Source organism: Camelus bactrianus, chromosome 12 (genome assembly GCF_048773025.1).
Source record: "Camelus bactrianus isolate YW-2024 breed Bactrian camel chromosome 12, ASM4877302v1, whole genome shotgun sequence".
Lineage (NCBI taxonomy): Eukaryota > Metazoa > Chordata > Mammalia > Artiodactyla > Camelidae > Camelus > Camelus bactrianus.
In genome coordinates, this window is record NC_133550.1 from 12,458,936 (window position 1) to 12,485,782 (window position 26,847).

The 26,847-nt window shown below is 32.3% G+C and overlaps 2 protein-coding genes and 1 long non-coding RNA gene across 6 annotated transcripts in view; 1 reads left to right on the forward strand and 2 right to left on the reverse strand.

Annotated features, from left to right (window-relative positions):
- The window catches only part of LOC141579365 (uncharacterized), a 441,343-nt gene that overhangs the window by 188,919 nt on the left and 225,577 nt on the right, over positions 1 to 26,847 (forward strand). The window lies entirely within an intron of this gene.
- LOC105068513 (olfactory receptor 6C2-like) lies at positions 5,878 to 14,139 on the reverse strand. Its single transcript, XM_045516256.2, has 2 exons — positions 14,126 to 14,139; positions 5,878 to 7,055 (listed from the first exon to the last, which is right to left on the reverse strand). The coding sequence occupies exons 1-2, from the start codon at positions 14,137 to 14,139 to the stop codon at positions 6,098 to 6,100; spliced, it is 972 nt and encodes a 323-aa protein (XP_045372212.2). The 3' UTR covers positions 5,878 to 6,097.
- LOC105068512 (olfactory receptor 6C2-like) lies at positions 18,160 to 20,831 on the reverse strand. Its single transcript, XM_010954393.3, has one exon. It carries the CDS (start codon positions 20,829 to 20,831, stop codon positions 19,899 to 19,901), a length of 933 nt encoding a protein of 310 aa, XP_010952695.2. The 3' UTR covers positions 18,160 to 19,898.

The following is a 26,847-nucleotide window of genomic DNA, read 5'->3' on the forward strand; positions in this document are numbered from 1 at the left end:
TAATAAACTATCAACAAGTTTTCTAGAGCAGTCATATGATTTTACATTCCCAACAGTAGTGTAGGAGTGTTCTGATTGGTCCACCTCCTTGGTGTGATTAATCTTATGCTTTTAGACATTCTAGTAAATGTGTAGTAGTATCCCATTGTAATTTTAATTTTCACATACCTAAAGCTAATGATGTTGAACATTTTTTGTGTGTTTAGTTACCATATGTATATCTTCCTTGGTGAAATATCTGTTTAAATCATTTGCTTATTTAAAAAATTTTCTTATTATTGAATTTTGAGAGTTCTTTGTACAGTTTGGATACAAGTCCTTAGCCAGATTTGTGATTTGCAAATATTTTTCCTCACTTATGGCTAGTCTTATACCCTTAATAGTATCTTTTTAAAAGCAGAAAATTTAAATTTGTATAGGTGGTATTTCATAATTAAAAAAATGCATCATGTTTTTGCTATTATATTTAAAAATAACTTTGCCTAACCCAACAATGTTCTCTAGTGTTTTGTCCTAGAAGTATTATAGTTTGTTTTACTTATAGGATTCATTTTGAGTTAACTTTTATAAATTTATTTGTCAATCATACAAGTACATATCAAAGTTCACATTTTAAAAATATGATTATCTAATTTTTCCAGTGCCATTTGTTGAAAAGCGTAACCTTTCTTGAGTAAATAGTTCCTGCACCTCTGTCAAAAATCAGTAGACCACAAATGTGATGATTTACTTCTGGAGTCTCAGTTATTTTTCACTGACCTGTTTCTGTATTTTTACACACTGTCTTGATTAGTTAGCTTAATAACAAGGGCTAAAATGAAACAAGGTAGGTTCTGTAACTTTGTTCTTTTTCAGACTTAAATGGTAATTCTAGGTGTTTTGAATTTTCATATGTATTTTGTAAACACCTTGTTAATTTCTTGAAAAAGTTCTGCTTGGATTTTGATTAAAATCAAATTGAACCTATAAATTAGTTTGGAAATAATCTAACTCTCAATAATATTTAGTGTTTTTAATCTAGGAAAGTGGCATATATCTCCACCCATATGGCTCATTTAAAATTTTAGTAAATTTTTAGTTTTCAATATGCAGATCTTTCATATCTTTTGTCAAATTTAGGCCTATATCTTTAATATTTTTGATGCCATTTTTTAGTGTTCAATTTCTTATTGTTAGTATATAAAATACGTTTGAACTTTGTCAGTATTTTTCTGCAACATTTATAATACGAAGTTGCAGAGATATAAGGACAATTCTTTCCTTCCTGTGGAATCTAGATTTTTTTTTTTTTCTTTTCTGGACGTACTGCACTGACTATAATCTTCAGTACAGTGTTGAATAGAAATAGTTACAGTGGCCATCCTTGTGTTGCTCTTGATCTGAGGGGAAGCATTCGGCATTTCATTATTAAGTATGACGTTAGTTGTATTTTTTTGGTAGATGTCTTTTATTAAGTTGAGTTTCATTTCCTAGTTTGCTAAGTATTTTCTTAAAATTGAAGTATAGTCAATTTACAATATTAAGTTTGTTCAGGTGTATGACATAGTGATTCAACTTTTTTTTATAACTTATTCCATTTAAAGTTATTATGAAATATTGGCTAACAATTTTTTTTTAATTAGGAATGGATGTTGGATTTTTCAAATGCTTCTGCATTGATTAAGATAATCATGTATATATACCTTTTATTTTTTAGTTTTATTATATGGTGGGTTATATTGATTGATTTTCAAGTGTTAAATCAGTCTTACATTCCTGGGATAAAATTCCCTGGGGTGATGATGCATATCTCTCTAAATCCGTATATCTCAGTTCTAATTGCTAACAGTTAATTTTTACAACTATGTTTATGAGAGGTATTGGTCTATCTACTTCTTTCCTTGTAATGTTTTTGATTTTGTTATCAGGCTATTGTTGACCTCATAAAATAAATTTAGAAATATCCTCTTCATATTAATTTTCTGAAAAAATTTGTGTAGAAATAGTATTATTTCTTACATATTTGGTAAAATTCATCAGTGAAGGCATTTGGTTTGAATTTTATTTGTGGAAATGTGTTTAACCACATTTTACAGTTTCTGCAATACATGGATGGCTATTCATTTTTTTTTTGGACTGACTTTTGTTTGTTTTTGTGCTTTAAAGGTTAATTCTAGCAAGCCTGATTCCAGTTGCTCTGAGCTATTTTTGCTGAACTTCCAGCATGGCACTAACCCCGGGAAAGGCATGAACTATTAATTAATATGATTAATATGTTGCTTTTAAATCATGGGTCTAAGGAGTCTCAGGACAGTGTTTACCAGCTTGTTAACGTTGTTTATTGATTAATATTTATTCATCATTTGCACTTGGTCTAGGTGGGACCATTTTAGGCTTCTACTTTTGAGGTTATTTATGTGGCAGGAATGTTCCCATATAGTTAATAACATATAAAAATCCTCAGCTGTGACTCTGGGGCCTCTGGGATTGAGGTGTTTTCTACACATGTCAGTGGCTTCTGGTCTGAGAGAGAAAGTATGTCCATCCATGATCCCTACCGAGGGAGGACAATAAGAGTGTGTACCTCACCTCTTCAGACCCCTTTATGTGATACAGCCTTTGCCTGTGGGCCATACCTTTATTTTAATGCTGTTCATGTAGTGTATCTTTCTCTTGTAATAAATTCTAATTGTAAATACTGTCACTCTGGGCCCTATAAGTCTTTAGCAATCACTGTTTAAGCACCACCATTGTGCACAGTGCAGCATGCTGTAAGGAATCTGTCCATTTTAATATAAGCTGTCAACTTATGGTTATGCACTGTTAGTAATAGTCCTTTATTTTCCTTTTAATGTCTATTAAATTTATAGTTACATCACCTCTCTCATTCCTTGTATTTGTAATTTGCGGTCTCTCTCTTCTTTCTTGATTTTTCTCTAAGACCCAACTTTTATCTATGGTTTTCCTCTTCCATTTCAATTGATTTCTATAATAATTTTTATTATTTTTTCCTGTTTACTTTGTATTTGATTTATTTTCTTCCCTTTTTTCCTAATATTGTGGAGAAGATTGAGAGAATTTAGATTTTTTTTCTTTGTTTTTCTAGTATAGGCATTTAGTATCATAAATTGTCCTCTCAATACTGCTTTTGCTGCATCCAACATATTTTGGCATGTTGTACTTTAATTTTCACTCATTTCAAAGTATTTTAAATATCTTTTGATTTCTTCAGTGAACTATGTCTTATTTTGATTTATGTTAGTTTTTCATATGTTTGGAGATTGTTCTCATGTCTTTTTGTAATATTTAAAATTCTCTTGTGGTCAGAGTTCACGCTTTATATGATTTGAATTCTTTTATAGCCCAGAATATGGTCAGTTTCATTATACACATTTCATGTTGTTTTTCATCTCAAATTTTGTAGCTTTCATCTCTAAAATTATAGTTTAGTCTTTCTAATATATTTCATGTGTAGCAGGCAGAATTCTAAGATGGTCTCTATATTAGTCTGGATTCTCCAGAGAGACAGAACCAATAGGGTATATGTAATAAGGCATTGGCAGTTGGCTCATATGCTTACAGAGGATGGCAAGTCCAAAATCTGTAGGCTGGAGACTCAGGGATATCTGCAGTTTGAGTTCAAAGGCAGTTTGCTGAAAAACCAGAAAGAGCCAATTTCGCAGATTAAGTCTGAAAGCAGTCTGCTGGAGAATTTTCTTACTAAGGGGTGATTGGATGAAGCTCACCTTCATTATGGAGGGCAGTCCACTCAAGTCCACCAATTTTAATGTTAATCTCATTCAAATACACCCTTACGGAGACAGCCAGCATAATGTTTGACTATCTGGGCACCCTAAACAAGTTGACACATAAAATTAACCATCTCAGGTCCCAGAGCTCCCAGACTTTGATGTACTTGCATCTTCCGCTGCCTTCAACCATACAAGAATACAAATGCTAGTGTAAAGGGATTGTTTTTCATATGTAATAAGGTCTAAAATAGTTGACTTTAAGATAAGGAAATTATCCTTGGTGGACCTTAATCAAATGAGCCCTTAAAAAGGATGGAAGCTTTTACTGGTGAAAGAAATTTGAAGCATGCAAGAGATCTGACATAAAGAAAATAGTCTATTTCTGGCAGACCTTGGCTGACAGCCAGCTACGAAATGGGGACCTCCATCCAATGGACAAGGTCCAGGAGAAACCAGGCACAAGCTTTCAGGTATCCCCTCCAAGTGGAAATAGGGATGAACTTAATTCTCGACAGTATGTGACAACATGTACAAAGTGTTTCCAACCAGGGAGGCTCACCTGAGCCTTGGGGTCCAGGGGTTTTATTGGAAAGTCAGTCACTAGGCATGCAGGGCCCACAGGACTGACCTTGGCTACTTAGTCTCCGGCCTATCAGAGGTCAAACTGATACAGTATGGCCAGGGCCTAAGGCATTAAAGAACACTCTCATCAGGCAACTTACTCCAAGGACTCAGGTTGTCTCCAGCAGCTAATCAAGGGTCAGTCCTTTTTTTTTTTTTTTTAAATGTGCATGGCATGAGCCAACTGGGCTCTCAATATGTTTTATATTATTTTAAATGAATAATGTAAACATTTTTACATATACATGTATTTTTACATACACACATCTCTCTATATGTTGACATATGTGTATATACATATACACACACCTACTGAAGGGTTTTTGCCAAGATTTTCATTACAAAACTTGATCACATCAAACACACTTTTCCATCTTTTCAAAAAAATTCCCAAGAATTACTGCAGATCAAATTGTCACTATAATATATTTGTTTAATAATTGCATGACATTCCATTAATCAATGAGTTTTCATCTTGCTTTGAGATTTTTTGTTACTAGAAATGCTGCTTTCCATACTGTGCCTTTCTTTTCATGCTATGCTTTTAATACTGTATATCCTTCCAGAATGGTGCTTTAATTTCTATGAGAAAGAGTTGCAGACATGGAATTGCTGTATCAAACTATATGTGCACTTTCAAATTGCAGATTTTCTGATTGCTGGCCAAAAAGTTTTAGCAATTTAAATTTCCACATGTACTATAGGAAAGCAGCCTTTTGTCCATTGTCTTATTCAGCAACAGATGAAAAGATTTTTCTAAAATCAACAGTTTTGATTGGTATAAATTTTTACCTCAGTATAAATTTTTTGACATTAGGATGATTCTAAGATCAGTTGACAATCATACATTCTTTACTAATTGGGCTTTAATGTTCTCTAAATTGCTTATTTCTATTTTCTGGTTATTTTTATTTAGACCTTTTCACTTGTATTGTTCATCTGCAGGAGCTCTTAATTTTCTTTAGAAGGGATCTCATTGTCAATGTTATATATTTAGTTTCAGCATTATTATTCGACTTATGAATTTTTCAGTGATATCTTTTGCCAGCCAAAATGGTTAACACACAAGTAATCAAATAGGTGCCTTTTCTTTTGTCACTTTCTGCCTTTAAATTCTTAAGAAAGTTTCTTGCTTTATATTATTGTGATCACCTGTATTTCCTAAGTTTTTATTTGTTTATTTTTATACTTAAAATTTTAAAACATTTAGAATGTAACACATATGTTGTGTAAATAAAAAGTAAACCTTTTTCATTTGAGATTTTTTGTGTGACTGAAAGAATTAATAAATAAACCATGATTTTCCTACTGAACTGAAAATTTCCCACTTTTATATAATAAGCAAAATAAATCTTTATATAAAATAAAGGCTATATATTATTAGTCTATACTTTCATGATCTCAAAAGTTCTACTGAACATTTTATCTTTTCTTATGCCAATACTATATTAATTTGATTTTATTGATCTATAATATATTTTGATATTACATAAAGTAAGTATTTTCCAGTATTTATTTTTCATTTATACATTTTATACTCAAGAGATTTAATTCTTGGTTTGAAGAATGAAGATACAAAAATGGTTTGAGCAGGGCTCAATGGAAGCTAGGTTAAATAAATGTTGAGAAATTAATGCTACTCACATGCACATTATTAAACAAACATGACCACAAGTTTCAAAGATAAATGACTATGGCCATTTATTCTTGTTTTTGAGGTGATGTTTTAAAAATATTATTTTCTTTTACTTAGTTGAGAGCAAGGCAGTTCTTTTGATTGAGTCCTTAAAGGCTTCCTTAACTTGATTGTTTCTCAAGGTATAAATAAATGGGTTCAACATAGGCGAAACAGAAAAAATAAGCAGTGAAACCACTTTTTTAATGGTCACTTCTTCCTTTGCTGTAGGATTCATGTAGATGAAAATGCAGGTGCCATAGGTAAGTGAAACCACAATCATGTGTGAAGAACAGGTTGAAAAAGCCTTTTTCCTTTGCTGAACAGAAGGGAACCTAAAAACTGTCTTGATGATATAAGCATATGACAGAACCACAAAAGTAAGAGTCATATTCAGGATCAGCACAGCACAAATTATAACGGTCTGTTCCATCAACCGTGTGTCTGAGCACGAGATTTCCACTAAAGGAAATGCATCACAGCCAAAATGATCAATCCTGTTAGAGTCACAAAATTTTAGATTTAAATTCAGGATAAATGGTGGGATTAAAATACAGAGACCAGCCATCCAGCAAGAGATGATGAGAATCCTGCAGACTCGGCTGCTCATGATGGTCACATAATGCAGGGGTTTGCAGATGGCCATGTAGCGGTCAAAGGACACAGCGGCCAACAGATAAAATTCTGTTATTCCACACAGGTCAGAGATAAACACTTGGATGAAACAAGCATTATAGGTAATGACCTTGTCACCTGTTGCTATGCTATACAGGTATCTGGGAATATAAGAAGATGTGAGTGAGATCTCCAAGGAGAAATTTTTTAAGAAAAAGTACATGGGTGTTTTAAGATGGGAATCCACAAATGTGAGTGTGACGATGGTCAGGTTTCCAGTTACACTCAGTATGTAAGCGAGAAATAGAAAGATAAAAATCAGGACCTGTAGCTCATGATCATCTGTCAGTCCCAGCAGAACAAAAGTTGTTATATATAGTTTTTCATCACTTATTTCATCACTTCTGTCCAATCTGCATGCTCAATAATTCAAAGAGGTTATTATTTAGAGTATATTATCTGTATAAAATCTAACGTAATCAGCACTATCTTCACTTTATTTACATATTATATTTTAAATCATAATATGAATATGGTTGGATTTATCACTAATGCAGTATGATTTCATGGGTAGCAAAATGTCATTTGGCTCCCCCAAGTTCTTCCCTACTCAGAGCTAAGTAAAAACAATTTTATCATTAATACTTTTGGTTAATGATTTGGTCTTTGTCAAAAGGTTAATACATAATAAATAATTTGGACTCACTCTAAAGAGTCTTGATCAGAACTTGGAGTCTCTGCTCCAGATTTTTTTCAGTTTTTTTTTCTTTTTGGTAAGTTTTTTCCTAAACTAAAACATTACATGCTAAACATTACATAGAAGACCACACGTAAGCTTTCCTCCCTTGTCTTCCTTCCATATTTCTCTGTTATTGTGTAAACTGTTATGCAGAATACAGTATCTTCAACACAATTTTATTGTATTTTTTAAAGAAATATTTTGATAAAGTTACTTTAAAATTACACTTGTAAGTTTTCTCTGGTTTTTTTTTTTCCTATGTTGGTTGCTTAGGTCTATTAGTTCCTCTTCATGTCTGACTATCCACTCTCTTCCTGTTTTCTCCACAATTTCTACAATTTTATATAACATGTTTCACTTAATGACTACTAAATTTCTGTTTCTAGTAATGGATTTTTTTTTTCTGACAGCCTATTGAATTGAGTATCACGCATATGTACTTTTATTTTGAACCTACCACTAAACATATCTGCTTGTACAAATCACACACTTGTACATTTCAATATAAGTAAAACAGAAGTCATGATCGTCCACGTGACATGCCACCCTTGTCCCTAGTCCTGTGTGCTAACAGGTTCCATTTGTTAACCATGCATTTTGTGCCAGGTGTTAGAGCAAGCACTTGCATGCTTTTCCCCATATTCCCCAACTTAACTAAGTAAATCTAATCATCACTGATTTTCAACTGAAGCACCACTTCCCTTGAGAAGTTTTCTGTAATTCTGATGACTGCCCTTAGCCAACACACTCACTACTGTATCTCCATAACAAACAAAACTTCCCACTATGTTAGTGATTAGCAGGAGAATATGTTTGCTGGGATCATGCTGTTCTCACCAGGATAGCAATGACAACTAACACAGTTCCACTTATATTGTCAGCGTCTAAAGAGTATTTTCTGAATAAATTTATATACCCCAAATTTATAAGCACACGCAGACAAACTATTTCTTCATATGTGGACTTAAATTTATAATGCCCTGATACTGAATATATTTACTAAATTTTCTGTCTCTGATTCTGTTATTGGAAAATTTTGTGGTTATCTTTTTTCTCTTTATCAAAAAGCTCGTTTTATTAATTAAGACACACTGTGAAGTGATCTTTACAACTGTGACAACAGTTGTAACTGCCTTCTTGTCCCTCCTGGTTTTTTAAATAATAAATGTATTTTTATTGACACTGTGTTTCCATCCTCACTGTTATCAGTAATTCAGTGTTAAACCCAGAGATCATAGGTTTATAATGGTTAATTTATGTCAAAAGCTGCTCCACAGTAATTTTCTCAAGCATCAAGAATTAGTTACTGTTGTGGTGTACTTGAATGTTTTCAATTTTCAGTCAGTTTCTGAATGCCTATAATCCTACATCAACGAGTAAAAAAAAAAACAAACCTTTGAAACCACAATTTATTTGTTTTTTGTAGTTTTTCTTCGTCATTATTACGTGTATTTTATTCATATTGAGGTAGGAGAAGAGCCATGTCTGATGGTTGGCCCAATTCACACTGTGTGAGCATTATTCAATTGTCAAAAAAAAATTTTTTTTCTTATAAGATACTCCATGGTATTATAAGAGAAAACTCAATAAACTAATTGACACTGACATGTAACCCATTGGTTTCTGTTTATTTATCTTTAAATAAATATTTGAAAAGGGGCATGTGTTTCTAATGAGTGATGTTACTGCAGATAGTCTTTTGGAGAGATGAAGGGAGAAATACACACATACACACACAGGGTATATTTATTTTCCAGTTTGAGGTTGATGGTATGGATGAAGTCATTTCTGGATATTTATTAGGATTCTCAGTTACATATCTCAGTTATATTAAGACATCTCACATATATTTTTGTAGGTTTTATAAAATGTATAAATTATAGCTTATATATCTGATTTTAATGAAGTCAGGTGAAATTCTTTTTCCTCAGAGAAAAATACGACCAAAATTTCACAAAAGGAAATGTTACTAATGTTGCAAAACTTAACATACTTACTTTTCTTTCTGTCAATCATAACTTCTCAAGTTTAAAATAGTAACTCCTAAATCCACTTAGTTGAAAATGGTGGGTTTGATGAAGATTTCCACGTGAAATTCTGTTCACTTTTTCTCATGTGTCCATGTTCATCCTCCTGATTTCTGAGCAAGGAGAAAGGTCTCTAAGCTTGCACCTCCAACAAATTGGACTGACTTTCTCAGGAGAGGCCTAAGAAAGATTTTGTTGTATATTTTAACACTTAAAGGTGAAAAAAATAACCAATGTCAGTGGAATGACAGAAAAACTCTCCTCTTTTGAAAGAGTTGGTATTTCAATACCTTTGGATAGGGACAAAGGTTTGAATTATACCAACCTTGCCTTTTTTTGTTTTGTTTTGTTTTCAATTTGCTTTCCCTGCAAATATAAATGAATTTAAAAAAAGGTCCTTGGTGATTTACACTCAAAAACCACTAATGAATCTTTAGAGTAATTTTATTTGGCAAAATAACTAACAAAGATTGCTTTGCCTGTAGTGTCCTTGGGGACAAGAGGACAAGTATCAGGTAATTTTGTTCATTTTCTTATTTTTCTTAACAGCTTTATTGAAGCAAAAGCAACATATTATAAACTGCACATATTTAAAGTGAACAATTTTTAAGTGTTGACATATGTACACTCCTGTGAAAACATTTACATAGTAAAAAGAGTCAACATGTCCATCACTCCCAAAAGTGTCCTTGTGCATCTTTGTTATCCCCTGTGCCCTCCTCCCTCTGCACTCTTCCATTCCTCAGGCAACCACGGATAAGTTGTCTGTCACTATGGATTTGTTTGTTTTCTTATAGAAGTTTAAGTAAAATTTAATAACATTTATCCCTGTCTTATGTGTCTCAATAGTTTGTTCCTTTTTACTTCTGAGTAGTATTCCAATTTAATAGACTTACGAGGTTTATTCAGCTTGTGACTATTACAAATAAAGAGAGCTGCTATGATCAGTTGTGTACTAGATTCATATGGAAATATACTTTCATTTCTCTTGGGTAAATACCTTGGAAAGAAGTTGAATGGTGTATTGGTTTAAAGGTTTTGTGTATGTTTTACCTTTAAACAGTCTACCAAACTGTATTCCAACACATCTTTAGGATTTACATTCCCATTATGAATGTGACCACCTCAATGCCAACCCTTAGCATGACCAGTCTTTAATTTTAGCCATTCTACTCAGTGTGTAGTGGTAGCTCATTGTCCTGACTTACAGTTCACTAATGACATATGATGTTGCATGTCTTTTTATATGCTTATTTTACATTTGCTTATCTTCTTGGATGTGACAGCTGTGTAGATCTTTTGTCCATTTTTAAATTGAATTCTCCTATTGTTGAGTTCTTTATATATTCTAAATACAAGTCTTTTATCAGCTATATCATTTTTGAATATATTCTCCCGTTGTGTGAGTTTTCCAATTTCTGAATGGTGTCCTTTGAGCAAAAAAGGAACTTTAATTTGGAGGAAGTGAAATTGATTTATGTTTATCTTTTACCACTTGTACTTTTCGTGTCATGTCTAAGAAACCATTGTCTAACCAAAGGTCAGAAAGATTTTTCTCCTGTCTTTTCTTCTAATAGTTTTAATGGTTTAGCATTTACATTTAGTCCTAAGATTCATTTTGAGCAGATTATTATATATGGCATGAGAAAAATGACTAAATCCATTATTTTGCATATGGATATCCAATTATTTAGCACCATCTGTTGAAAGACTATTCTTTCCCCAGTGAATTGCCTTGGCACCCCTGTTGTAAACCTGTTGACCATTGTAGTGAGTTGAATAGTGTCTCTGAAAAAGATATGTCAAAGTTCTAATCACAGAACCTGCAATTGTGACCTTCTTTGGAAAAGGGTCTTTGCAGATGTAATTAAGCTAGGAATTTTGAGGAGGCTCTAAATCCCCAAATCCAATGACTGGTGTCCTTATAAGGAGAGAAGAATACACAAAAAAAGACAGGCAAAAAACAATGTTGAAGATGGAGGCAGAGATTAGAATTCTGCCACAAGTTACAGAATTCCAGGGACCACCAGAAGCTGAAAGAGGAATGGAAGGATTCTCCCTTCTTTTCTTCCTTTGGGACATACAGTCTTTGTATGGGGAAGCTTTTAAGCTATTCAGCAGTGTTTTGGAACAAATTAAATAGTGTAAAAAATACATTGTGGGCAGAGGAACTAAGCAGCATCCATGAAGAGTATAGTATTAGAACAGGAAGGATTCAAATGTGCAGTCTCCTGCAGGATGTGCCCGGGGGACAGTTAAGATATTTATGATACTATTTTACTAATACTATTCCTTTAAGGTAAGTCATTTTTTGTTTGTTCCTGAATCCTTGGTTTTCTTTTAACTTTATATAATTTTATATTATGTAGGGAGAAATGGAAACAAAGAAGGGTCAGGAAGTCCCAGGAGGGGTAAAAGGCGATAGAACATTCTTTACTATGAATTAAGGGTTGGGAAAAAGGAAAAACACAATTGCCAAATACCTGACTTTTAAGAGTCACTTTTCTTTGCCCACTGGGCCTCCGAAAGCTTAAAGTGATCTGAATAAGTTTAAAGGATAATGATATAATAGATCAGTTAAAAGAGAGATTGTCAAAGTGAATTAAAAAAATAAGACCTCTGTGAGAACATTTAAAAACTTCTTCTGTTTCATTCTTTCTGTCTTGTACTTCTTCTATTTTCATATGCTGTCTCGAAGAAACCAATTTTATATATAGACTCAGATAGATTAAAAGTAGAGGGATGAAAAATGATGTATCATACTAACACTTAAAAAACTGGAGTGGGTATTAATTTCTGCCCTACTTATTATTTTCAATTTGCTTGCTTTGGTTTTTGTTTGCTCTTCTTGTGTCAGGTTTCTTAATGTGGGCAGTCAGGTTATTGATTTAATATGTTTGTTGTTTTTTAATATAGATGTTTACTGCTACAAATTTCTCAGTAAGCACTGCTTGAGCTGTATCCTGTTAAGTTTTGGTATGTTGTATTTTTGCTTTCATTCATCTTAAAGTATTTTCCCATTTCTCATGTGATTTATTCTTTAATTCATTGGCTGTTTAGAAATGTATAGTTTACTTTTCATTTCCCAAATTTTCTTCATTAATTCATTTATAAATTTGTTACTTTGTGGTTAAAAAACATAATTTGTGTGATTTAAATCCTTTTCAATGGTGAGTCTTGTTATATGGGCTGGTATATGATCTGTCCTAGAGAATTTCCACATACATTTGAGAAGAATGTGTATCTTAATGGTGTTTGATGGAGTGTTCTATATAGATGCCTGGTAGGTTTAGCTGGTTTATATTATTGTCCATATCTTTTATTTACTTAATGATATTCTGCCTAGTTGTTCTATCCATTATTGAAAGTGAATTATTGAAGGTTCTCACTATTATTTTTGCTTTTTAATATTTATTTATTATTGAAGTTTAGTCACTTTACAATGTTGTGTCAGTTTCTGGTGCATAGCACAATACTTTCATCATATAGGAGCATACATACATTCATTTTCATATTCTTTTTTACCATAGATTACTACAGGATGCTGAATATAGTTCCCTGTGCTATATAGTATAAGCTTGTTATTTACCTATTTTATGTATATTAGTTAGTATCTGCAAATCTAGAAATCCCAATTTATCCCTTCCCACCCCCTTCCCTGCCTGATAACCATAAGTTTGTTTTCTATGTCTGTGAGTCTGTTTCTGTTTTATAAACAAGTTCATTTGTCTTTTTTTTTTTTTTATTCCACATATGTGTGATATGATATGGTATTTTCTTTCTCTTTCTGGCTTCACTTAGAATGACATTCTCCAGTTTCATCCACTACCACCACAATCAAGATAGTAACATTACCATCACTCCCCAAGAGGTGCAAATTCCAAAATTCATCAAATTGTACATCTGAAATATGTGTAGTTTACTGTATAGGAATCATACTGTAATAAAGGTGTTAAAAATAAAAGAGTAAATATAATAAAATTTATCCTTTTAAAAAGCATAGAATTTGGTGGATTTTAGTATATTAATAGCATTTTGAAACTATTACCATTATCTAATTTTAGGACATTTTTATCACCCCCAAAACAAAACCAGTGTTAGTCTCTTCCATGCCCCGCTACTTCCAGTTAGCAGCAAGCAATAATCTATATTCTGTCTCTGTGGAACTGTCAATTCTGGACTTTTCATACAATGGAAAATTAGGTTTTGTGGTCTGTTGTGACTGGCTTCTTTTGCTTAGCATGTATTCAAGATTTATTCATGGAGTAGCGTATATTATTTCTTCATTTCTCTTTTTTTTGCCGAGTACTCTTCCATTGTATTGATGTATCAGTTTGTATTTTCATTCATCTGTTGATGGACATTTGGGTTATTTTCACTTTTTGGATACTATTGTGAATAATGCTACTACTAGCATCCAGGTTCAAATTTGTGTGTGTACATTTATTTTCAGTTCTCTTTGGTATGTACTGAGGAGTAGAATTGCTGGGTCATTTGGTCACTGTTTGTTTAATTTTTGAGGAACTACAAAGTTGTATTCCAAAGTTGCTGCAGTAGTATGAATATTCAGCAAAGAAACATTGTTCCAATATCTTCACATCTTTGTCAACACTTGCGTTGTCTGCCTTTTTTTGTTTTAGCCATCCTAGTGGGTGCAAAGTGGCATCTCATTGTGGTTTTAATTTGTATTTCATCAGTGATTAATGGTGTTGAGTACCTTTTTATGGGCATTTTGGCCATTTATATATCTTCTTTATAAAATGTATATTCAAAGTCTTTGCCTCTTTTAAAATTGAGTGTCTTTTTGTAATGGAGTGTTAAGAGTTCTTTATATATCCTCTATAGAAGTCCCTTATCAGGTAAATGATTTTCAGACGTTTCTCCCATTCCATGGGTTGTCTTTTCAGTTGTTAATAGTGTTGTTTAAAGCACAAAAGCTTTAATTTTGATGAAGTCCAATTTATGCATTCTTTTTGTTATTTGTCATTATGGTGTCATTTGTAAGAAACTATGTTTTAATCCAAAGTGACAAAGATTTAATGTATTTTTCCAAGAGTTTTTTATTTTTAGCACTTACATTTGAGTCTTTGATCCAGTTGGAGTTAACTTTTGTATATGTTGTGAGGTAGGTGTCCATTTTCATAATTTTGTACGTGGTTATAGAGTTGCCTCAGCACCATTTATTGAAAAGCTGTACTTTCCTCATTGGATTACCTTGGCACTCTTGTTGATATGTGTTGACTGTAAATGTAAGGGTTTACTTCTGGATCCTCAATTCTAATCTATTGGTCTAAAATATCTATCCTTATAAGGATAATGTTTTGATTACTGTAGCTTTATAGTAAGATTTTGAAGTCAAGAAGTGGTAGTCCTTCAGTTTTTTTTATTTTCCAAGATTGTCTTATTTGGGGTCTCTTTTATTTCCACATGAATTGTAGTGTCAGTATGCCACTTACTGCAAAGTGGCAGCTACAATTCTGATAGAGATTGCAATGAATCTGTAGATTCCTTTGGGGAGTATTATCATCTTAACTATATTAAGTCATCCAGACCATGAATATGAGATATCTTTCCACTCTGAGGCTTTCAAAATGCTTTGTACATAGGTCCAGAATGGTTTTATAATCTTATATTTATTTTGTTAAATTTATTCCTGAGTGTTTTATTCTTTTAAATGCCGATGTACATGGAATTATTTTCTTAATTTCATTTTCAAATTGTGCATTACTAGTGTATAGAAATGCAATTAATTTTATTTATCTTGTACCCTCCAAACATGTTGAACATAGTACTTCAAATAGCTTTGTGAGTTTTGTAGATTTGCTATATACATGATCATGTCACTTACTGATAGAAAGAGTTTATCTTCCTTTTCTGTCTTTTTTTTTTTCTTTTATTTATTTTTTCTGCCTCTAATTGCCCTTGTAAAAACCTCCAGGACAATGTTGAGTAGAAGTGTTGAAAGCAGGCATACAATATATCATCTTTTTTTATGTTGCTGGGTTTGTTTTTTAAGTATTTTGTAGAAGATATTGATGTTTATATTCACAAGGAATATGTATTCATAAGGTCTGTAGGTTTCTTCAATTGTGATGTGTATGTCATATTTTGGGATCATAATAATAATGGCTTCGTAGAATAAATTGGGAAGTGTTTTCTATTTTCTCCAGGAGTTTGTGAAAGACTGATGTTTTATTCTTTAAACATTTGATAAAATTCACTATTGAAGACATCTAGGTCTTCGGTTTACTTTATGGGAAGTTTTTTTATTACTAACTCAATATCTCTACTTTCTATAAATCTATTAAAATTTTCTATTTCTTCTTGAGTCAAGTTTGGTGGCTTGTATTTTTCTAGAAATTTGTCCATCTTCTCTAGGTAACCTCAGAGGTTTATGATTGTTCTTAGTATTTCCTTCTAGTTCTTTTTATTACTGTGATGTTAGTAATGTGCCTCTTTTTCTTCTTGATTTTAGTCACTTGAATCTTTGTCTTTTTGTCATGTTCAATGAAACTAAATATTTTCTGATTTTGTTGATATTTTCAAATAACTAAATTTTGATTTTGTTAATTTTTCATATATTTTTCAATTTTCTTTTTTATTTATTTCCCCTCTAATTTTTTTTTTTAATATTCTTCATACTGTTTGTTTTGAGTTTAGCATTCTCTTCTCCTTATAGTTTCTTTTTGTTATGGGAATTTTATATATTTTTTTCCAGTTTTGTGAGATTCCGTTGACATACAGTGCTGTATGTCAAGTTTATGGTGTTCAGCAAAATGACTTTACTTACATATATCTTGAAATGATTACCACAATGTTTAGTTAACATCCATCTTATATAGATACAAAAATTTTTTTCCCTTGTGATGAGAAATCTTAGGATTTATTCTCTTAACAACTTCCAAATATACCTTACAGCAGTGTTACCTTTAATCATCACGTTCTGTGGGTTCTGTTCATCGTGGGTTCTGTCCAGCAAAAGTCCCACCGCGGAAGAATGAAATTACTCAAGACTTTTATCAGGTCAAGAGAGTGAGAAGGAGCCAGAGACCAACTCCCTGAACTCCTCCAAAGCTCTTATACTTATTGAGAATAGTCAAAGAGTCAAAGTGAAATACGTCATAGGAATGAGTAAGGGGCAAGGTATACATGCAGGGATGCAGGTCAGCAGTTTCAGTTAGTGGAAAAGCAGAAAATTATAATCTTAATTTATATTTAGCGAGAAGGTTACAATATTGATAGTACAAACGGTTATTTTAAGCCTCCTACAATCATGAGCAAGGTTACAATGTTCTGAACAATTGATAATGAAAACCCAGACCACCACAGAGGCTCTATACAATGATCAGAAATCATCTAAGCATGCGAAGCAGCCCAGCTGTTTCCAGCCAAGGGCTAAGTCACAGTTGTCTGTGAGCAAGAGCAGCCTACACTGTCCACCTATGTCTGATAAGCATGTCCTGCTGGTTAGTGCAAGGAACGAGTTATGGTTTTCCATAAGCATAAGCAGCCCTGAACCTATGACCTTGAGCTTAGCAAAGCAAGCAAAGCATGTCTTTGCTTTTTATGGCAAGGAGACAGTTTGTAGCAGATTCCTGCTAGCAAAGCAGCTTCAAGGCAACTGAGCTAAGTTCCATAGATAAGGTGGTGACTGGTATTGAGTCTTTTGTGCTTTTGGACATTTTGCTTTGAAGTAGCAGTATACAGACAAATATAGAGAGCATTGGTTTTGATTATACATTTCTTATGTGTTTACATAAAGGTGAGAATATGATTTGGTAAAGCAATTATTAAAATATCAAAGTTTGTTAACCCAAGTTTGTGCTCCCACAGTGTTCTATATTACATCCCCAATACTTGTTTATCTTATAACCGATATTTGTATCTTTTGACTACTTTCTTCCAATGTATGCACACCCTTGTCCCCCATCATCACTACCCTCTCCTTTCTGGTAACCACAGATGTGACGTCTTTTTCTATGAGGTTGGTCTTTTTTGTTTGTTTTTTAGTTTCCACATACAAATGAGATTTTACAGTATTTGTCTTTCTCTGTCTGACTTATTTCACTTAATATAATACCCTTAAGTTCCAGCCATGTTGTTGCAAGTGGCATGATTTTCTATTTTTAATTGCTGAACAATACTCCATTATATAATGTGAAACATTTACAGTTCAAGGGGTTTTTCCTTTTTTGTGCTTTTTGTTCATTTTTACTTAATTAGTGTAAAATAAACTGTGACTTAATTTCTTTCACTTGGTAACAGAAATTTGATAAGCTGTCATTTTGTAGATGGAAATGTATTTGAAAAAAAGTTTCTTTCTTTACACCCCAATATAGTATAACCAGACCTACACATTTCATAGGACTGTATGGTCAATGTTTTATTTTGATTTTTTTTCTTATTCTACCCATTCTTCTTCCTGATTGCACCACTTTGTTTCTGCTTTAGACAGCCTGCATTAAAATTTGTTTTCCTTTAATATTCTACTTGCTTAGTGACTACATAAAAATAAATTGATAAAAAGTGTTTCCACAATACATTTAGTTATACACATATGCATGCTCATGTTAAAATTTTGCAACCAAGTATATTGATAACATATCTTTTGTTCTAATTATATTTTACTTTAAGAGATTTTATACTTTCTTTACATATATACTGTACTTTTATGTTAAATTTATTCTCTTGTGATTACATTTTTATGACTATCATGACTGAAATAATATTTGCTCATTGATTTTCTGTTGCTTATTACTATGACAGTCTACTGATTTTTAAATAATGTCAATTTTTTCCACGAAAGCAACAAATTCCTTATTAATTCCCCTACTTTCCTACTACAATATCTTTAGTTTTCTGGATATGGAAGAATATCCTCAGGGTAAAAGAAATACGTCTACTTGCATCCATTTTAAGATATCCTAAATTGTAAGAAATATAATTATATAACCGTATCACTTAAAAAAAGTTGCAATTAAACTATGAACAACAGTAGATATCATCCATTGTGTGACATACCTCCATTTCAGAAAACAAAATGTGAATGCTTTTAAAATCAATTCAATTCAGTAGTTTTATTTATCCCTTCCCATATTTATCCTGATTTTTTAATTATGTTATTGCATATGCAAGGTTTTCCAATAAAATATTGAAAATTTATGTTTTGTATTCATCACATTCATTGGGGAGGGTTTAATTGCTGTTGGCCTTTTGAAAGAACTGGCTTTTAAATTTGTTAGCTTATTTAACTGATTTCATCTTCTACCATTAGTAAGTAACGTTTTTCATTTACTTTTTAAAATTTTTTATTTTTCAAATTTATTAGGATAAGTTTCTCTCTTTTTGGCTAGTTTACAGTTTTGTAAGTAATGAGTACATTTACGATAATATAATTCCTAGTGAATACAGCTTTTTCAGTGTTCCAAGTAATTTGTGATGCCATGTCTGCATTTCATTGCATTCCAGATAGCAATTAGTTAATTTGGTGTAAGTACCGTAATTTCTAAGGAATTTTATTTGTGTAGATTTTTTCAACTCGTTGTATCTAATAATTGAGATTATTATGACCAAATTTGGACTCTAAAAGCTTAATTTGTGTTAGATGTTGGCACAGGTATCAAATACACTGGGAATGTTTCTCGCGTGAGTCAGTTCTATAAGCAGCAGACAATACCTTTCAGGAAAAAATGTAAACTTTCTGTGAAAATGAGCATGGTTTTTCTCAATTCAGACTTTCATTGAGTGTGCATCTAATGTGTCACCAAGCGCTCTCACTAAATTTATCCTGAGACTTCAGACCTAAGTCTCTGTGATCCATTATGTAAAACTTATTCCCATACCCTGTCTATATTCTCTTGAATATCCATATCCTTTCATAGGTTATTGCTCTACTTTAAGTTAAATCGTTATTTATAATCCATTCTATTCAACACTTTGCAATGATTTCAGCTATAGATTCAAAAGAATATTTCTTAAATTTCATCCACTATTTATGTGTGTTTATTGTAGTAATACATATTTTTTCTCTGTCTTCTCAATATTGGAAGTGGTATTATTCTCTTTCACATTTATTTTAACTTATGTGATCATTCATTATAGACATTTTATGTAAAATAACTTATTACATGCCCTTCATGTAATTATTGTCTATATTTGAGAAGAGCTATAAAAATTTACCTGGTATTTACCTCTATATCCAGAGTAGTGACTTTTATTGTATACTAAAGTAATTTTATGAAGTTATTTTCTTTTCATAATGATTTTTTAAGAAGTTGACAGCAAAACTATCAGGTATTGGTTTAAATAATGAAGATGCAAACATGGCTTGAGCAGGGCTCAATAGAAGCTTGGTTACAGAAATGTTGAGAAATTTACTGTTACTTACCTGTGTATTATTAAAAAAGAAGATTACAAGCTTCAAAAATAAATCTCTGTGGCCATTTATTCTTGTTTTTGACACAATCTTTTAAAAATACTATGTTCTTTTATTAAGATGAGAGCAAGGCAATTCTTTTGATTAAGTCCTTAAAGGCTTTCTTAACTTGATTGTTTCTCAAGGTATAAATAAATGGGTTCAATGTAGGTGCAACAGAAAACATGAGCAGTGAAACCACTTTTTTAATGGTCACTTCTTCCTTTGCTGTAGGATTCATATAGATGAAAATGCAGGTGCCATAGGTAAGTGAAACCACAATCATGTGTGAAGAACAGGTGGAAAAAGCCTTTTTCCTTTGCTGAACAGAAAGGAACCTAAAAATTGTCTTGATGATATAAGCATATGACAGAACCACACAAGTAAGAGTCATATTCAGGGTCAGCACAGCACAGATTATAACAGTCTGTTCCATCAACCATGTGTCTGAGCATGAGATTTCCACTAAGGGAAATGCATCACAGCCAAAATGATCAATCCTATTAGAGTCACAGAATTTTAGATTTAAACCCAGGATAAGTGGTGGGATTAAAATACAGAGACCAGCCATCCAGCAAGAGATGATGAGAATCCTGCAGACTCGGCTGCTCATGATGGTCACATAATGCATAGGTTTGCAGATGGCCACGTAACGGTCATACGACATGGTGGCCAGCAGATAGAATTCTGTTACTCCACACAGGTCAGTGATAAACACTTGGATGAAACAAGCATTATAGGTAATGACCCTGTCACCTGTTGCTATGCTATACAGGTATCTGGGGATACAAGAAGATGTGAGTGAGATCTCCAAGAAGGAGAAATTTTTTAAGAAAAAGTACATGGGTGTTTTAAGATGGGAATCCACAAATGTGAGTGTGATGATGGTCAGGTTTCCAGTCACACTCAGTGTGTAGTTGATAGATAGAAAGATAAAAATCAGGACCTGTAGCTCAGGATCATCTGTGAGTCCCAGCAGAATGAATGTTGTTACTGTACTGTTTCTCATCACTGACTTCTGACTTGTCTCCAATCTGTGTGTGATAGTGAGAGAAATTTGCTTATAGATTGTAGACTATTTTAATTTAATGTATTTAAACTTTTATATTTCATTATCTACAATATTGTATATAAATAAGTATATATATCCCCATTTTATGTCTCTTATGGGTGTAGGATTTTCCATTGTGATGACTAAGTAGATGCTGAGGAGGTGTAATTAAATGGGTAGCTAGAATGTCTTTTGCCTCTCAATATTTTTTCCCTATTCAGAAATGAATTCAGAAAATTGCACCCTTGATTTCATATCTTTTCTTGACACTTTGAGTCTTTCTTAAGGCAGTGCTTATAGGACTTGTGTTCACTGTGTAGACTCTAGAGCAAAACTTGAGGTCTTTGTTCCAAAAGAAAATTTTGTTTGCTGGTTTGCTGGTTTTTAGGTTAAGCGTGCTTAATTCTTACAAACAACCTAAGGCCTGCTACTCACCCACCAACCCCTGCCACATAGTCCATGTGTCTGTTTCTGCATTGTATTTACTGAGTATGTGTATGTTTCCTGCTGACACATATGATGACTGCCCTCTCTTCCCTTCTGCACCTTCCAGTCAATGAATTCTTTTCATTGATGCTACACTAGTGGGGACTCAAATATTTCTAATGTACAATTGGTGTTTCATGTCTTGGAGTTTTCTGACATCGGTCAATAAAAAAGATTTTCCCCTTGTGCACCTGGTTCATTTGTTTTGAGTATATTTACTTAATTGTTTAACTTATTGCAATCTCTTCTTCCTGAGGTTGGGCAGTCTTGGTTGTGACTATGTACCCAGCTCCAGTGTTTCCAATATAGAGAAAAATCACTAACTGAGGATTATGGCTACTCAAAAGTTAAAATTCTTTTAGTAAATTTAGTCTGCCATTCAAGTATTTATATCAAATTGAGATGTAGAAGGAATATACATACATGTGTATATATATACACATATATATGTATATATATATATATATACACACACATATATATATATATATATTTACAGTCTACCTACCTTCCTTTCATCTTTTCTTCTAATCTCTCAGATGATATGTGCATCCTTGTGAAATTTACTCTGCTCTTCAAACTTTGACCATTTTTCAATTCTTGAAATATATCTTTTTCTATAAGACATTACAACTTACTTTATAATAGAAATCAGTAAACAGATTGATAATAAAGTATAAGTATCTGTTTTCTGAGTTTTCTATCTTTCAAAGAGTGCTGAATGTGAACACAGGGATCTGTAAAGAGATGTGTCATTCCAGTCACAGTGTTATTTGTAGGGAGGATGGGAAGAGGAATGAAAGGGCATGCTTGTATACTTCTATATACAGGAAGACCCTCATTTTATTTTGGGTTAAATATCTGTTCAAAATTACCCTAAGGATTTCTTATATTTAGTTAGATACAGATTTTTAAAATATATCTTAAGGATAGAAATCTCCCAGGCAGTGACATTTATCTACATAAGGGAAATTCATTCCAAAATTTGATGTCTGAAAAATATATCTTATATACATTAAAAACATAAATTATTACCAAAATTCATTTTTATTTCCAGGGGAAAATATAACCTGGATCCTACAAAGGGAATTACAATCAAAGAGACAAACTTTATCATACTTACTCTTCTGTTAGTAAATCAGAGCTTCTGATGGTTGTTTAAACACAGCAAATTTAAGACTACAAAGTTAAAAGCCATGTTTTAATAAAGGTATTTGTATCTTCTGATTCATGGGCATGTCTGGGAACACATCAGTCTCCCTTTGTTCACCATCTCCAACAAATTGGGAAGACTTGCATATGCTGAGCTTAGTGCTGTTATAAATGTCCAAATATTTTCTTGTTATCTCCATCACTAATTAAAACAAAAATAAATTATAGTAAGAGCTGAGTAAGTCTCCCCACTGGGTGGAGGAGATGCATTTTAAATCATCAGGACAGAGAGACATACTTTTCCAGTATGCAATGTGACTTTTCTCTTTAACTTGGCAAAAATGCCACTAAATGAAATAAACAAATGGTCCTTACTGACCTGCAATCAAGAACCATTACTTAATTTTCTGAGTAACGAAGTTTGGCAAAAACACAAGTAACTCAGTCTTAAGTGGGGACTGTGTCCTTGGAGACAGGAGAATGTTACAGCAGCATTTGACACAGGTCAGGAGGACAATTGTATCATTTCAATTACACAGCTCATTAAAAAAAGTCCTTTCACATGTGGTAAGACTTTTTGAATATTGTAATTCTTTAATGTTTGAATAAAATCCTTTATTATATGAATGTTTTACTATTATTGGACAATTTCAATCAGATAAGAAAGTGTAATAGTTTATAAAATTATACAAGGTTACTGCTTACATTACAGACCTTATCTTTCCAGGTATTCCTTTCTGTAAATATGTGGACTATAGGTGTTTTTCATGAATACATGAAAATTTGCAGCCACATCTGTTAATTGGATACAAAACATGCTTTTATATTTGTACAACAAAATGAGTGTATTAATTCCATTGAATTTTACAGTTAAAAATGATCAGAATGGTAAATTTTGTTATGTGTATTTCATGACAATAAAAAGATGCACTTTTCTATATTGAAACATATCTTAATTTTTCATATTATATAATTTTCCAATTATTCACTCTTAATAATGTTGGCTAGTAAGTATGTAGTGTTATCCTTTTATGATTTTAATTTTCATATATCTAAAGCTAATTATGTGGAAAATCATTTGTGTGTTTAGTTGCTATCTGTGTATCTTAAATTATTTGTCTTTTATTAAATTGTGTTGTACGTTTTGTTATTGAGTTTTGACAATTCTTTATATAGTCTGGGTACACGACCTTTGTCATATATGTGATTCAAAATTATTTTCTCCCTTTTTATGGCTAGTCATATTCTTAATAGTGTCTTTTTAAGAAGAGGAATTTTTAGTTTTTGTGAATGGCATTTCTCATTTAAAAAAATGCATCAGGTATTTACTGTTTTATCTAAAAGTTTTTGCCTAATTGAACAACAATTTTCTTCATATGTTTCTCCTAGAAGTATTACATTTTGGTTTATGTAAAGATCTGTGATTCATTTTGAGTTAGTTTTTGTAAATTTATTTGTAAACAGTATAAGATATATATATCAAAGTTCATTGCAGATATGACTATCCAATTATTCCAGTGTCATTTGTTGAAAAGACTGTTTCTCTATTAAATTTTTTGCATTTCTTTCACAAATCAATTGACAATAAATATAAGTTTCCTTCTAGAGTCTTAGTTCTTTTCCTCTGACCCTTTTCTGTATCTTTACATCAATATCATGATGTCTTGATTACTTAGCATTATATGTGTTTGAATAAGGTAGGCAGTATAACTTTGTTCTTTTTCAACGGTTGAATTGGTTATTCTTGGCCTTTTGAATTTCCAGAATAATTTTATACTCAAGTGGACAATATTTTTACCAAAAAATTTTGCTTGGATTTTGATTAAGACTGATTTGAATCTATACATTAATTTGGAAATAATCAAACTCCCAGAATGTGAGGGACACACACTTTCTATTGCTTCCATCACAAAGATTACAAGTGCTATTGTACAGGGATTTTGCATACGTAGTAAGGGTCAAAATAGTTGACTTAAGATAAGGAAATTATCCTTGGTGGGCCTTACTTAATCAAATGAACTCTTTAAAAGGATGGAAGCATCTACTGGTGCAAGAGATTTGAAACATTTAGAGATTTGTAATGAAGAAGACTGTCTATTTCTGGCTTTGATGTTGGAGGAGGTCATGAGACACTCCACCTCTAGGAGTGGAGAGTAGCCACTGCTTGACAACAAGCTAGAAAATGGAGACCACCATCCAATGGACAAGATCCAGGAAAAATCAAGCACAAGCTTTCAGGAGTCCCCTCACAGTGAAATCACATAGGGAAGAACTTAATTCTCCAGCAACAATGTGTGACCACATGTGCAAAGTCCAGCTGGCTAGGGAAGCTCACCTGAGCCTTGGGGCCCAGGGGTTTTGCTGGTGGTCAGTCACACAGGTCTGCAGGGCCCCCAGGACTGACCATGGCTATACAGTCTCCAGTGCCCCAGAGGCCAAACAGATACAGGATGGCCAGAGCCTCAGGGGATGAAAAACCACTCTGATCAGGCAGAGTGTTCTTAGGGCTCAGAAGTTATCTCCCAGCAGGTAATCAAGGGCCAGTCTTGACACAGGTCTTTCTTGGAATGTGCAGGCCGTGAGCAACCTGGTCCTGCCAACACTAGCACAATAAGGACTTCTAGGCTCCTCTCTTGCTTTCCTGTTTCAAACCTTCCAATAACTATTTCTCCAGTAAGGTGCATTTTTGTTTGCTTTTTTTGTTTTGGTTCGTTTATTTAGTGTTTAGTATATTTTTTAGTTTAGTTTTCCCAGTAAACATAGTTAACATTATCCATACTAAAAATTTGATATGAATAAATGTGTAAAGATAAATATATTTGTCTCTATTATATGTATATTTTATGCACATATATCTATCAATATACATATATATGCACATATATTATGTACACATACTGGTTTTTGCCAAGATTTCCATTATGAAAACTTGATTATATTAAATGTACTTTTCTACCTTTTCCCTCTTTTCAAAAAAAAAATTCACAGGAATTACTCCAGATCAAATAACGTAACTGTAATATATTTATGCTTAATAGATGCATGGCATTCCATTAATTGATGGGGTTTCATTTTGCTTTCAGTTTTATTTTTTGGCATAGAAATGCTGCTTTCCATGCTCTGTCTCTTTATCATATTATGCTTTTAATACTGTGTGTCCTTTCAGAATGGTGCTTTAATTTATATGAGACCGAATTGCAGAAATGACTTGCCATTTCAAAGTATACTTTCAAACTGGGAATTATCTAATTGTTTGCCTAAAAGCTTTAGCAATTTAAATTTCTACATACACTACAGGAAAATAGACTTTTGCTTCTGATCTTTTCATCAACAGATGCGAGGGTGCTTTTAAAACTGACAGTTTGATTGGTATAAATTTCTACCTGAGTATACATTTTTTGACATTAGACTGATTATAAGAGCAGTTGGCAATCATATATTCTTTACTAAATAGGATTTAATATTCTCTAAAAGGCTTATTTCTGATTTTTGCTTATTTATATTTAGATTTTTTCACTTTTATTGTTCACTTACTAGAGCTCTTTGTATTATTTAGAAATCATTTTGTTTGTCAGTGTTATCCATTTAGTTTCAACATTATTATTTGACTTATGAATTTTTCACTGGTATCTTTTGTCAGTCAAAATGGTTAGTACAGAAGTAATCAAGTAGGTGCCTTTTGTCATTTTCTGCCTTTAAATTTTTTAAATAAGAAAATTTCTTACTCCTTTATATTATTTGACCTTGTATGTTTTCTAATAAGGTTTTACTAGTTTATTTTTATACTTATAATTTTAAACCATTTAGAATGTAACCTGTTTGCTGTATGAGTAAAAAATAAAACATTTTTATTTGTGATGTTTTTAGTGACTAAAGTAATTATAAAGTATGATTTTCCTAATGAACTATAAATATCACACTTTTATGTATCAAGCAGAATAAACCTTTAGATAAAATAAAGGTGGTTATTCTATACTTTCATGATTTCAAATGTTCTGCTAAGTGTTTTATCTTTTCTTATTCCAATACCATATCAATTTGAAATCCTTGATTTATAATGTTTTTATATTATATAAAGTAAGTTTCTATTCACTAATATTTATTTCTCATTTATGTGTTTTACATTCACGAGATTTAATTCTTCCATTCTCATTTAAAGATAATTTGTGCAATTAGAAAAAATTTGAAAGGTGATTCTAATTAGAATTGTGTTAACTTTATACATTAAGAGTGGGCAAATTGATATTTTATAATGTAATGCATCGAACCCATTACAGGATCTATTGCTTGGCTGTCATAATGATTGCTTTGATTTGTAGGGTCCTATTGCTACTAT

Excerpts from the sequence above, each read along its gene's own strand:
- LOC105068512 (XM_010954393.3), bottom strand. The coding sequence starts at position 20,831 with ATGAGAAACAGTACAGTAACAACATTCATTCTGCTGGGACTCACAGAT.